General features: G+C 25.2%; 3 protein-coding genes across 4 annotated transcripts in view; 1 reads left to right on the top strand and 2 right to left on the bottom strand.

Annotated features, from left to right (window-relative positions):
* The window catches only part of LOC127288421 (heterogeneous nuclear ribonucleoprotein K), a 42,232-nt gene extending 33,065 nt beyond the window's left edge, over window positions 1-9,167 (bottom strand). For both annotated transcript variants that reach the window (XM_051315842.1, XM_051315844.1), the window contains exon 1: window positions 9,000-9,167. The gene's annotated coding sequence lies outside the window, so the exon portion shown is untranslated. The remainder of the gene's footprint in view (window positions 1-8,999) is intronic.
* A 391-nt stretch (window positions 9,168-9,558) lies between these two features.
* On the top strand, window positions 9,559-12,150 carry LOC127288397 (angio-associated migratory cell protein). The gene is made up of 7 exons (XM_051315811.1): window positions 9,559-9,724; window positions 10,169-10,399; window positions 10,476-10,732; window positions 10,822-10,966; window positions 11,066-11,265; window positions 11,375-11,742; window positions 11,824-12,150. The coding sequence occupies exons 2-7, from the start codon at window positions 10,192-10,194 to the stop codon at window positions 11,891-11,893; spliced, it is 1,248 nt and encodes a 415-aa protein (XP_051171768.1). The 5' UTR covers window positions 9,559-9,724; window positions 10,169-10,191; the 3' UTR covers window positions 11,894-12,150.
* LOC127288398 (UPF0598 protein CG30010) lies at window positions 12,017-14,570 on the bottom strand. The gene is made up of 4 exons (XM_051315812.1): window positions 14,143-14,570; window positions 13,815-13,863; window positions 12,508-12,728; window positions 12,017-12,379 (listed from the first exon to the last, which is right to left on the bottom strand). Exons 1-4 carry the CDS (start codon window positions 14,311-14,313, stop codon window positions 12,134-12,136), a joined length of 687 nt encoding a protein of 228 aa, XP_051171769.1. The 5' UTR covers window positions 14,314-14,570; the 3' UTR covers window positions 12,017-12,133.
* Between the last annotated feature and the right edge of the window lie 32 nt (window positions 14,571-14,602).

Genomic DNA, 14,602 nt, shown 5'->3' with positions numbered 1-14,602 from the left:
TTCTTCTTCTTCTAAATAATTACCAGTATGATTCAACAAACATTCAAGTGACGAGTAATAACTCGTACAAGAGTTATTTATTTTACAATTAGCTTTCTCTTGGTGAAAAACTAAGAAATTATCTTCTTGGTACTAAAACGAAGAAGTTTTGCATATATATATATATATCATACAGCTATATATCTCAAATAGAGAAGTTGTATAGCCAGTCGATGATACTCTGAGCGGAATTATTTAAAGACTTATTGAATGCAGTTGTTGGAATAGTTTATGAATAGCGACTATAGACAGGGGTCATAGACAGCGTTTTCTTGGTAAAAAAAAATTTATATTTCTTATATTAAAATGGTTTATCTCAAATTCTATTTTATTCACTTATACTTTTTTCTCAGCGAACGTTAAAACAAAAACAAAAAATTTAACTAAGCGCTGATAAGCGTATATACATAAATCTATTTATTGACGATAAATTTGCTTCAGCGAAAAAAAGTACTTGAAGAAGATAGCGGTATCAATATTTTATCTTTACATGCTTGGCCATGCATCGATTGTCATTTTCTTGTAAATTTAATTGACTATATAGTTTGCCTTACGAAACAAAAACTCAGTTAACTCAGTTTGTCGTTATGGGCGACAATCACTCAACAGGATAGGCGAAAATCTACCTTAACGACAAACTGAGTTAACTAAGTTTTTGTTTCATACGGCAGAGTAAACGTTTTCATTTCTTTTTATTTTCGAGGAAAATTTAAAATTTCTCTCTAGTTTTAGAAATACATTAATTCAAAAGGAAATAATTAAATCAAAATCGTTTTTTAACATTGATTTGAGTGCTAATGATACGAAATAATTATGAAAAAATAATTTTTATCTACTAAATTCAATTCAAATCAGGCAGGCTAAAATTTATCTAAAATTTAGAGAGAAAAAAACTTTAGAACTTTTAAAGTAATTTAGGTGTCTCATTTTTTTTTGCGTTTGAAAGAGCTTTTATTTTTCTTTCAAAATCCGTTGGAAAAATTAAAAAATGTTTAAAAATTACAAAATGGCGGCCATTTTAACTAAAAAAATTTAAATCCACAAAAATTGGGGTTTTTGAGTAATTAAATTTTTTTTTATTAAAATGGACACCATTTTGTCATTTTTGAACATTTTTTAATTTTTCCAACGGATTTTGAAAGAAAAACAAAAGCTCTTTCAAATGCAAAAAAAAATGAGAGAAATTATTATTGTAAAAGATTTCTAAATTCTTATTTCTCGCCTTCAGTCTTGATTTTCATCAATAAAATACAATTTTTTTTAGAATTTCATGACTAGAGATGGAAGTGAAGGAAAAAGGTGAATCACTATGGACAATCCATTTCCATATAATAATACCTCTGAATCGATATATAAAAATATATATATATATATATATTCATATAAAAGTACATATGGTATAGAGCTTTTGCGTACTTCAATAATAAAGTAGAAAAATAATACTGTATATATGATGGTAATAATAGGTATATCAAACTAATTTTCTATATAATCGCAGTTAAAAATATTTCAGCTGCGGCAGCGTCCGCAGCTAGTTGGTTGAACCGTTTTCTTTCCCTTTGCGCGCAAAGTAAGAAAAGACCCCCTTGGAACTTGAACGTGAAACATGCAACGTTGAAGAAACTATATATTCATGTAGGAGGTTCTCTGTAATTGCGTAGCGACCCGCGACGTAAAACGGGAGGGAGGATGTAGAGAGAGAAAGAGGGTGAAATCGAGGTAACAGTAACAGACGATTAAGAATTGCAAACTACTGTGGGACATCGCATCTGCCTAAGCATATTTGATATATCCCACATCACATTTGCCCGGCTATACCACATTTTTTTTTTCCCTTTAAAATTCTCATCGAACTCATTCACACATCACAGAAACCGCGAAAACTTTCTTTAAGACGATTTTCAACCCTGTCATCCATTGCCGTAGAAATTGTCAAGAAGCAAATGAGAATTATTTGATTATTGAAAATCAACATTGAAAATTATATAACAAGTAAATCAAGAATTTAATGACCCTGTTAAATAAAATTCTTATCTGATTTGATTGGAAAAAAGACATTTTTTAATTTAAATGATGCGAAACAAATTCAGTAAGAATAATCAAATCTTACTGGTTATTAGAACCAAAAACAAAACTAGAAATTAGAAAATATTCATTTGATTCTGTAAACCGAATCAAAAATACATTTTTCTGATTACAAAATAATCTAAATCGAAATTGTTACGTTGATTTTGATTTAGAATCCAAAATGAAAAATGTAGTTTTTAATTTATCCATAAATTCGAATCGAAATTGAAAAAGTTAACAGGGTGTTAACTTTCATTTGTCCGAAATTACGAATGGCCGAACAAATAGAAAGATTTTGGCACAATTTTTAAAATTGTCCAATTAGAAATTATTAAGAAAATCGTAATTGGTAAATTTTTAAAATTGCATCGAAATCTTTCTCTCGATTGTTTGTTCGGACAAATGAAATTTCGGCTTCTTAAAAATTAGTACAAATAGAAATTCGGACAAAATTAAATTAAATTAAAATTCGGTAGCTAAAAATTTTGTAATGTAAAAATTCGAATAAAAAGAAAATCTGTCGAATTCTAATTTAAAAATTTTAATTTTTTTTCACCTACGTTCTAATTTATAAATAAAAATTGAGTCAACAAAATAATATATAAGGTTAAAAATACTTTTCTTTAAAGATTGGATAAAAAAACAAAATACCACATTATTATATTTTGTTATGCAATGATTCTGTGTTGCTTGGTTATTTTTACGTGACAAAAACTGAAGTGCTATTATTAACACCATATAATTATGGTATTGTTTTTTTTTGAAAAATGTATCCTACATATTTTAATGCGTATTTCCCCTCTATATTTCAAGGGTTTATTTAATATTATTTTATATTAATTAATACCCCAATAATCCGTTTTGATAGTGGGCACAATATAGCCTGTTAACCCTCTCTCTACATAGATATATATACACTTCTTTAAAGTTTTATCAGGGGCTTAAAGTAGCCCCAGGGCTTTAAAGGGAAAGGTTAATAATACAATCCACAGCGCAAATTTTGCAGGTGAATTTATGTAAATGATATTATTACTATAATTATTCTTTGTCAGTACATATATTTATAAATAAATTATACTATATAGAATTATTCAAAAATATTTGCAACGGAAATTAAATTATAACATTTAATTTTTATAAATGGATCATTTTTAAATATTGAATATTATATTGTTAAAAAAGAAATTAAAAATGTATAATTTGAAAAATAAAATTTTGCACATAAAACATTGAGATTTTAAGGAATTTTTCCTTTTTTTTTCCTCTGTGATCATCGAAAAAATTTTAATCCCCTCAATTTTATAATTAATATATTCATCCAAGCAATTCAGAATCAATAAAATTTTATATTTAGTTCTGAAACTCATTTTCTTGATATAAAAAAAACCATCCCTTCAATATTCCAATGTTTAATAAAGAATAAATTTAATTTTTTTTTCTTTGAGAAAACGCACTTTATCTGTACCACATCCCTCAATTTTTTTTATCGTGATTCCTATTAATAGACGAATTTTTTAAAAATAATTGTTGACCTTAGCAGAAGAAAGCAAAAAGATCAGCAATTTTCTTTTTAAGTTAGAGAGAAAGTTTTAAGAATTCTTTTAGCAGTAAAAATAAATGATAAAAAAAAGAGGGAAAAAAATCGTCTTTAGAGACCTCTATATGTCACTGCCCCTTCTATCCTGAATCCCACACTCCTAGCTCGCTTTGCACGCTATATTCAATAATTCATTCGTGAACCTATCTTCAAGTACGAGTCTTCTAGTTGTGCCTCCAACCCTTAGAAATGGCAAGCAACTTTTCAAATTAACAATAATCGAGTAATAAAATAAAGACCTACAATTATCAATAAAACCAAGCCAGATAAAAAAATTTTCAAATAATATAATAAGTGCATAAACTTTATTATTATTTTAATTAATTTAAATTATTTTAAATATTAAAATATATTTCAATCTGAAATTATAATATTAAATTATAATTTAAAATCAAAATTTAATAAAAATAGTTTTATTTTATTTAACTAAAAAACCATACTCAGAGAAAAGATATATTTGTCTCAGAGGCAAATAATTTTTTATTTGTTTCAAAACGAAGCTGAAGTACGCAACGTTTATGATAAACGATTTATTAAGAAATAATTTTTTAAAATAAAAATTCTATAATTTTTTGCCTAAAAAATATTTTTTTTTATAATTTGCTGATTAATGAAAACTACAAGAAATATTTTTTAGGCAAAAAATTACAGAATTTTTCATTTTAAAAAATTTTTTCTTCAAAAATCGTTTATCATAAACGTTGCGTACTACAGCTTTGTGTTTCAAATAAATATTTATTTGTTGCAAATAAACTTATTTAAATAAAAATTTTATTTGTGACAAAATTTTAATTTATGCCAAATAAAAAAGTTATTAGGCTCTGAGACAAATATACATTTAACTTAAATATTATTATATTTGTTTCAAATAATAATCAAACTCCTTTGTATGGATTATAAATCCTTTAACAAATAAAATTAATATATATTTGTTTCAAATAAAATATTTCTCTGGATGTTTAGTGTTTAAAGAAAAAAATATAAAATACTACTTATCAGTCAATTCTATAATTCTCAAAGGTTCATATATTTGATTGAAACTATCATCATTTAGAAATGCAATCGAACTTTAGCAACTTGAACCACCAGGGGAAGCAAACAAATATTAATTTAGTTAGAATTATCGAAAATTCAATTTAATATAATATTACACAACTTTCAGAAAAAAGAATTAAGAAAAATTTTGAAATTCATTTATTTTAGCAAATAAATTAATTAATTTTCGGAATTTTTATTAAAAGGACTGTTCTATTTTAACAATAAAAAATTTGGTAGGCCCATTAAAATCGTTGGTTGTCTCAATAAAATTTTGTTACCTCAATAACTAAAATTTAAAAATACATTTTATTTTTAATTCATGTTAAGACTGAAATAAATTTTGTTGATTTAACCAAAATATTTATTGGACCAGTCAAATATTTATTTTTCTCCTCGTAAAAATTTAATATTATCTATTTATTTATATAATTTTTATTATATTAAAAATAAAAATATTTGCTTCTTGTTAAAACTATTTTTTGAAACTATAATTTTATAATGAAAAGGACTAGACTGAAAAAAAATGTATTTGATTAATATAGTCGGTTACTTGACTATTATTAAATAAATATTCATTTGTATCAAATAAATATTTATTTTTATTAAATAATTATTATTTTTATTTAATAATTATTATTTGTATTAAATAATTATTATTTGTATTAAATAATTATTATTTGTTTTAAATAATTATTATTTGAGTCAATTAAATAGTTTTTGTTTCAAATAAAAATTATTTTATACAAGTAAATATTTATTTGAAAAAGAGTCAAGTAACCAATTATTTGAACCAAATAAATAAATGCAGTGTAATTAATAGAAATATTAATTAATTAAATCAATATAAATATTCTCTATTTGAATATAATTTTTCTCATTACTTTTGAGATAATCATAAAAAATTGGGCAATTTTTTTTTTTGTTTGTTTTTTTAATCACTATATAAAAATCTAATCTCTCGTAACGATTCTATATATAGAATGGATACATCCTTTGAAAGTTGGTCATCATTGATATTTCGTATGTATATGGGGGGAAATATGGGACCTTAATACAGCAAGAGGTTAGATCGGTGGTTGGTCTTTTGTCGCGGGTGGCATTTCTCCCTTTTTACTTTGCCACAATGGCAAAACAAAGCGTTGCCTCGGAAACTGGCGGGCGTTCGTTGCCATCACAAAACTTTCAACTTGTGACTATAAACATTAATGTGTCCTACATGAAACAGCGTGCACGCCCTGCGCACGCAAGTACGCGTGTCACTTTGTCCCTTATTCTCTTTTTTAAAACCTTTCAAAAAATTGCACATGTCCATATAAATATTTTTTTTTTTTTTTTTTTTTTTTCAAAAACGCCTTAATTGTCACTTGCAAAAAAAAGGCCGTTAATTATTTTCAAAACTCTCACAATTATACTTCCATATTCATTTACAAAAAAAAAAACTACTGTTAATAATTAATTTCCATTAATTGTAATATCTGAAGAATCTTAAAAAAAATAAATATTTGTTTATAATTTATTCAAAATATGAATTATTTATATTTTTCCATAAAAACAATTTTTTTTATAAAATTAATTTATGAATATTAAATTATTAAACAATTTAAATGTTTATCGATAGATAAAAATAATATTGCATTCGATAAATTTTAAATAATGGAAAATAGTTGAAAAAAAAAGAGTTCAAAAACTTCTTCCGCCCAACGTTATAGAGTTAATAAACGCATGTAAAATTGAAAAATATTATTTCAGAGGTAGAAAAGAGGAAAATATAAAGTAAACTTTCCTCCAACTCTTCAACACAACAGAATGCGTACAGTTTTTAAATTCACAACTATATAATATCTTTTGGGAATTGAATATAAAAGTTACAATTTAAAATGTCTCGTTCAAATAAATTTCGTTTGTACAATAATAATACTGAAATTTAACAAAACAAAAAAAAAAGAGAGAAAGAAATAAAGTTTCAGTTAACAAAGAAAAATATTTGAATAAAAATGTAACAATTTCTATTTTTTTTTTTTTTTTTTGGTAAAATTGACAAAATACAATTTTAAAAACATACGAGTTTGCATCTTTCATTTTTTAATATTAGAAAAAAATTAAATTTTAACAGAAAAACTAGTTGGATAAATTTTTTTTTAAACAGAATAATAAAAAAGAAAATTTTGTTTCAAGAAAAAATACCAATTTCCTCAATAAGTTGAATTTCTGACTAAATAATAGAATTTTCAATGAAGAGAGAAAAAGAACGAAATGAATATTCCAATTTCAAAGAAATAATATATAAGAAAACTTGTAATACGAGTAATTCAATTAAGAGCTCAAATGAGTGAATGAAAAGTGAATTTAAATCGTTTCTAATGTAATTTTTAAAGAATCATTTATATATATATATATGAAAATTACGCAAGGAATATATTGCAATAAACTCGATTCCTCTCGCAAGTATGTTTGCGATCACACCTGAAAGTTCTCCCACCTCCCAACCCCTCCTCTTTCAACTTCTCTCTCTCATCTGTATCTTTTTCTTTTTGAAATTTACCGCCTTGCAAGTGTTGTGTTTGCCCACAACTTGCAACAACTCGTAGACCTTGGTTTGTGCAAGTCCAATACTTTTATGGAGATGGAATGCAGTAGCTAACGTTTCATACGAAACCAATCCATGTATACTAAGGGTATTGATGATGGTTTCCCCATTCTTAGTGCACAACAAGATATACAGGACATTATACATAATATGAAAAAAAAAAAAAAGAAAAGAGAAGAAAAAACAGATCTACATTTATTCATGGCTATCTAGCAATATTAATAAGAATTGCAAACCGCAAACGTCACAAATCAAACTCAGGAGACGAAGATTGATTTTTAAAATTCTCTGCAACATTTACAAGAAATCATAAAAAACGTAAAAAAAAATTTTTTTTAATTAAAAAAACAATTTAATATTTTTTTATAAATTTAATTTCATTTACTAAGTAGTAATATTATTTTATTGAATTTTATATTCATTAATTAATTTATTTATTACTAATAATTATATTTTATTTAAAAATATTATTGTTAACATTTTTATTTTCACCTTTAGAAAATATTAAATCTCCCTTCATCTCCATCAAGTTCGATTAGTAACATAAATTAGTTAAAACAATTAATCAATTGTCTATTTTAAAATACTAACGAATCTAAATTATATTCGAAATAGATTTAACAATAACCAAAGTCTAGAAATAAACTAATTTCTAAATTATCCCCATCACAAAATGTTTGTAAACAAAAAATAATTGCGAAAAAATTAATTTGTTTTTTCCAATATAAATGATTCTATTACAATAAATCGAAATTCGACGTTTTAATTACGTTCAACCAGGTCACAAATTAAAGGAAATAAATTTTATTTCCAAAAACGTAAACACTCCAAATAATCTAATTGAAATATAATTACAATGTAAACAAAAATTGTTATCTAATAAAATAGAAACAAAATTTACTAATTTACTAAAAAGAAAAAAAAAATTATTTCATTTTACATGAAAATTCTACTTCCTTTATGCCAAGAAATTATTGTCTTCGTTTGTTGTAAACATGTATTATTTCAAGCTTTTATTATGTAAAAACGCTTTATCTTTACGACAGTATCCAGAAATTGGAATTTTTTTGATAAGTATTTACAACACGAGTTAAAATGTATTTTTCTAAATCAAAATTTTCCCCCATCTTTAAGAGCGAAAAACAACGCTTAAGAGAAACGTTTTAAAATTGAAATTTTTTTTTCCCAATAATAATAACTACAGGAAATCTATTAGGCGACTTGCATTTACATTCCCGAATTAATTGTCCTTAACAACTCACCTCACTTTCTGTGGGGTTATCCGGCCATGTTTCGGTCGCTAGCACGCCAAGTCGCATTTATTGACTTGGTCGTCGACCCATGTTATAGAAATACCAGTCACGCAATAACAATGAAATCAACTCGACCCACCCCGCATTTTTACAATTACACTTAATGAACAAATTTTTATTCGCCAAGATTTCATTATTAATAAAGCAAAACAAAAAGAAACATTGGAATATTAAATGATGCGCTAAAAAAAATCGTTACGCAAAATATTTTCAGGGTTGATGGGGACAAACGAATACTCGCCATGTGAAAATAAAATTAACCCCCAAAAAAATACGCTGATAAGAAGAAGCAAATAGAAATTATGCATGTAAAATAATTGTATCGATAAATGAATTAAATGAATTAAAATAAACTTACCTCGATATTATTGATGCACAGGATGATTTTAATGGATGAATTGCAACTCAAAAAATATGCAACTTGATTTAATACAACCACAGCACAATGGCGCACTACGAACTCCTAGAATGCTGTTGAGTGACGCTAGTTGCAGTTCTCGATTTCCCGCAATGATGATCACTTTACCGCCATCTTCAGGGTGAAGCAACAAACCTAGTGAAGCCCAATGTTGGGAAGGTGATTTCTGGAAAGTTTGATAGGTACATAAAGGTACAATCACACTGCTAACATCATTATGTCCAAACGTATGAATTGTAAAATTAAAATTATTAAAAAGAGAATTTACAAAGGAAAATCGTTTTCTTATTAATACACAGTTGCAACTTCTAAAAACAAGTAAATACAATACCCGAAATATGGAATTCTAAAGGAAGTAAATGGAACATCTGAAATGTGACCAGTACGTCTGGACAAATCAAACAAATGTAAATTTGATTGGTTCCTCTAAATTTAAATTTAATTTTAAAAATAAAGTCACTAAATTTTCACTAGAGCAGGGCGCGGTAGTTGACGACCAGTTTTTTTTGAGAAAAGTCTGCAACTCGAAAAAATTATAACCTCAAATAGTAGTTATATTATTGAAGTTGGAAATTTTTACAATTAATAATAATAATCCTAAATAAATCAAGTGATTTTACGAATAAATGTTGTAAATTTCATTCTTATTTTTTACAGTGTGCATGGTAAGTACTAAAAAAGTAATTAATTTTTTTTAAATGATATGAAAAACATTTTTTTAAGTTATTACATTCTCACCATGTGTTTTTTTTTGTTAAAAATAATATTTAAAAAACATTTATTGTTAAAAATACGCTATTATGGTTATTATTAAATACAATTACAGTCTGTTAATTTAATCTAATTAATTTTCTTATCAATTGTTTAATTTATTTATTCTTTTTTTTTAACAATGAATAAATACAGCCACGCCTTTATAAATCATTGTTGTTTTTTCTTTTAAATTATATTGATTTAATCTAAATATTTTAATATTTAAGTATATTAATTATTTTATTTTATTAACTAAATCCAAACTTATGTCAGAAGTTTCTTAATGAAATTTTTTAAACTGTTTTATATTATATTTTTATTATATAATATAATGTTAATGTTTTACTTTTTTATAGGCATTAATATAAGATAAAAAAAAATGTATCAAAAGAATACTCCGCCTTTATCACCTGATATGGAACAGGAGATTGATGAAAATGATGTAGTATATTTCGAAGATTTAGTAGAAATAAATGATGTCGAAGATTTAGAAATGGAGAATATGGATGAAAATGAAGAAGCCGAAGAAAACAATAAAGAAGTTCCAGAAAGAGATGATGCTCTTTGCATATTTTCCGGACACACTGGTTTGTTAATTATTCTTTATTTCAATATTTTAACGCTTTTATTAAATGTGGAATTCAATTTATTTTTTCGTTCTAGGACCTGTATTTTGTGGGGCTTTAAGTAAAGATGAAAATTTAGCAGCAACTGGTGCTGAAGATGACAAAGCATTCATTTGGAATACAGTCTCCGGTGATATATTATTTGAATGTACAGGACATACAGATAGTGTGACATTTGCTGATTTTAATTATGATGACTCATTTTTGGCAACTGGCGATATGAATGGAATTGTTCAAATTTGGAAAGTCAACGAGAAACAATGTGTTTGGAATTTTGACATGGGAGATATGAGTGTGAGAAAATTAATTTCTCTTTTAATTGAATGTAAAAAATAATTATTTTTAACGAAAATATAAATATAATAAATTACATTTTCATACAGTGGATGCAGTGGCATTTTGCAGCTAATGTTTTGCTTGCCGGATCAGTTCAAGGTGAAATTTATATGTGGAAAATACCAGATGGAGATTGTAGAATTTTACCTGGAAGTGGATCCGGAGTGGAAACTGGAATTTTATTACCAGACGGTATTCTATTATTTTTGATATATGAAAAATCAAAGATGGAAATTAAAATTAAAACACAAAAGTAGAAAATGAAATTAAAAATATTCAATTTATTAACAGGTAAAAGACTTGCTGTGGGATATGGGGATGGAACGATACGCATTGTAGATTTAAAATCTAATTCTGTACTTTTCACTGTCACGCAAAATTTAGGACATACACAAAAAGTAATTGCTTTAGATTGTTACGTTGACAATAATTTAATTATTTCCGCTGGTATGGATGGAAAAACAATCATTAGTTCTTCACAAACTGGAAAGGTAATTTAGAATTGAAATTTTATTTATAAAACTTAAATTTCAATAAATTATATATTTTTTAATTTAATGTATTTTATTTTACTTTAATGTTAATTAAATTGTCATTTAGGTTTTAAACGTCCTTCAAGATTTACAAGGAGGTGGTAATTCAAATGAGGAAGACGATGGAAATTCAATGGAAGAAAATCAAGGTAACTGGGCAGAAGCAGTGGCGTTTTATAAAGATCCCGAGCATCAAATTGCAGCAACTGGAACTATAAATGGGGAAATTTTCATTTGGGATATTGCCAAAAAAATGGTTAGACACAAAATTGAACAGAAAAGTGGAATTAGTAAATTATTATGGAAAGAAGGGACTGCTTTACTTTTTGCTGCAAGTTTAGATGGAATATTAAGAGTGTTCGATGGTAAATCAGGTGAATGCGTTCGATTATTTATCAGTCATAGTGCAGATATCTTCGACTTGTGTTTATCGAGGTAAGCAAAATAAAATTTATTATTAAAAATTTAGTAATTTCAAAAAAAAAGGCATAAAAAAAATAACTGAAAATTTTTCAGGAACGGAAAGAAAGTTTTAACAACGTCCGAAGATAAAACAGCGAGAATTTTTGAAATCGATATACATTAATTTTAACGAATTATTAACAACGCAGAAGTTTAGGCAAATTTCAGCCATTTATAAAAGTCTATTTATTACTTGTTAAGTTTAGAAATTATGCAATAGATCAATTAAAAGGAATAATACAATTAATTAGAGAAAGTATCAAACAATTTATTAGCTAAGATACTTCAACAATCAACAGTTTTACAAAAAAAATATTTTACAGCTTTTTTTTTTTACTATATACTATATACAGAAAAAAATAAATCACAATTTATAGGAGAGTTTAAGTGATTTGTCTTTATACCATTTGGTATCGAGATCGTATTTCATATTTCGCCATAAGAATTGAGTAGGTCCGTGTTCCTCTCCATTGTCAAACGAAAAATAAGAACTAAATTCAATTGCTAAACTAGATTTTACAAGGCCAATTCCTCCAGCGAGAGTTGGTGCTGGATGATATACTCTGCCAGTTGCAGGATTCATAAAAATTTTTCTCGGTTCAAAAGGAACCTAGAAGAATAAATTCAACGTATAGATTTATAATATTGTTGTTCAATAATTATAAGTCAAAAATAAATGCGGCCGATTGCGCAAAAAAAAAAATAATAAATAAAATAGTTAGAAAAATATTTATTAACTGTTAATAGTTCGCCAGCATGACCGTAACTAAATTGTTCATCGGTGATTTCATGTGTTGTGTCAATTTTTTCAATAATATGCGTGAATACAATTGGAAGATCGTCACATCTAATGAAATTTCTTTCTCGACCGCATAATGATACAAATGGAAAGTCTTGAGAATAACGTCCAGTGTTATTTAAACGCAATCTCCGAAAGAAGAAAACCAAAAATTGTTTATCTGAAATAATATTCACGTATTCTCCATAAAAACTAAAATTGAAAATATTCCTAGGAATATGTAAATTTACAAATTTTCAAGAAAAATTCTTGAAATATAAATTAAAAATGGTTGCATTTAATATCAAAATCTAGATTTAGAATCGTTTTAAAATTATGGCCTATTTACACAATCGAATTTTTTGTAAATTTGTAATTTTTCTACAAATATATTTTTTTCGTTTTTCTTTTTCTACTTTTCGTATATATAAATTTTATTTTTGAATTAATAAATCAATACTAATATAAATGACATATCTGAATATTGAGGTCCAAATTTACTTCATTTCGATCAAAAATTGTATATTTAAGTATCAATATTTTAAATATTTAAAAAATCTGTAAAAATTATATTTAATTTATAAAAATTTAATCTATTTTGTTATAAGTGATAATTTTATTTATTTGCTCAATTATTTAGTAAAATATAATTTTTTCGTTAACAATTCATTATAATATAATTTTTTTAATTTTAATAAAAAAATGAGAAATACATAATTATATAGTTCAAAGTTGAATAAATATATTTCAATCAACATATATATATATACACAGAAAGAGTTTATATAGGTGTTTAGATCGTTATTTAAAATATATTGTTAAACCTCTATCTTAAATCTATGGAAAACAATTGTTTATAAATTTGTTAACAGTTCACACTTACTGTATGCATATACATATATAATATTTATTGCATTTATAACTGTTTTCATAAGATTATAAAAAAAAATGATATAACTATCAAAAAAATTATTTTACTTCAATCTCGTTTATATTTTTGTACTTTATTGTAGAAAACACAAAAAAACTAAAACGTTCACTGCAAATCGACACAATGTTTTTATATACTAATAATTATGTTTTCTAGACATTTATGTAATTTAAAAAAATATTATTTTAAATAATACACTTATTATTAATAGAGAAAATGTCAAAGTTAAGGAACAATATTGTTGCAACCTATTTGTATGAATTTAAAAAATGTCAATAAATAAATTTTAAGCTTTTAAAAGAATTTAAATTATTTTCCCCTTTATTTATTACGTACCTTTGAAACATGATGTAAAGTTTTTTATTTTAGTGTCATCCAGAAATAACTGTCAATCATATGGAAATTATAATTTGTCATTTGTTATTTATAAAAAAAATATTTCGTTTGACAAAATTGAATATAAAATATAATTATAATAATATTTGCAAATTAAATTTATAATTATTAAAGTAATTTTACAAACATTGCTTAAAATTGTTCGAGTGTCAAGACTTCCTTTTGAAAACAAATTTCGGAGTTTACTCTAAATAAAAGTAATCATTCAAATTTTCTAGAGAAAATTTCTTATAATTATAAAATAAAACGTTTCTTTTAGAAAATTTACCATTCCTTGATGATCAATATAATAAAAATATTCTCGAACCCGGGGCTCTGGAGATTGTCCTTGAATATAAGAGCAACATAACCGATTCCTTGACATAACCTCAAAATTTGACAGTAAACCTTTTGAACATCTCAGTGATCGCGTTTTATTTAGTAAATATTTATAAATCATTATAAAGGCAATCAGTACTATAAAACTGGTAACAATAACTTGTTTAATAATATTTAAAATGGTAAAATTTACCTAAAAATGTACTGCAAATTAAATAATTGACACTTTTATCATTTTTTTTTACCATACTATTGGAAATTAAACGAAGAACAATTTTAACATTGACAGTTAAAAAAATATAACACTATCTCACTGGAAGAATATTTTAATTTACATAATTATAATATTTTTATAAAATATGAACAGCTGACTTTTGTTATTGTTGTTGTTCAATACTTTTGATCACGTG

The sequence above is a fragment of the Leptopilina boulardi genome, unplaced genomic scaffold (genome assembly GCF_019393585.1).
Source record: "Leptopilina boulardi isolate dan_hultmark-lab unplaced genomic scaffold, ZJU_Lbou_2.1 LbouV2_386, whole genome shotgun sequence".
Taxonomy (NCBI): Eukaryota; Metazoa; Arthropoda; class Insecta; order Hymenoptera; family Figitidae; genus Leptopilina; species Leptopilina boulardi.
The sequence above is the reverse complement of the archived record's forward strand: the minus strand, read 5'-3'. Positions and strand labels throughout refer to the sequence as shown.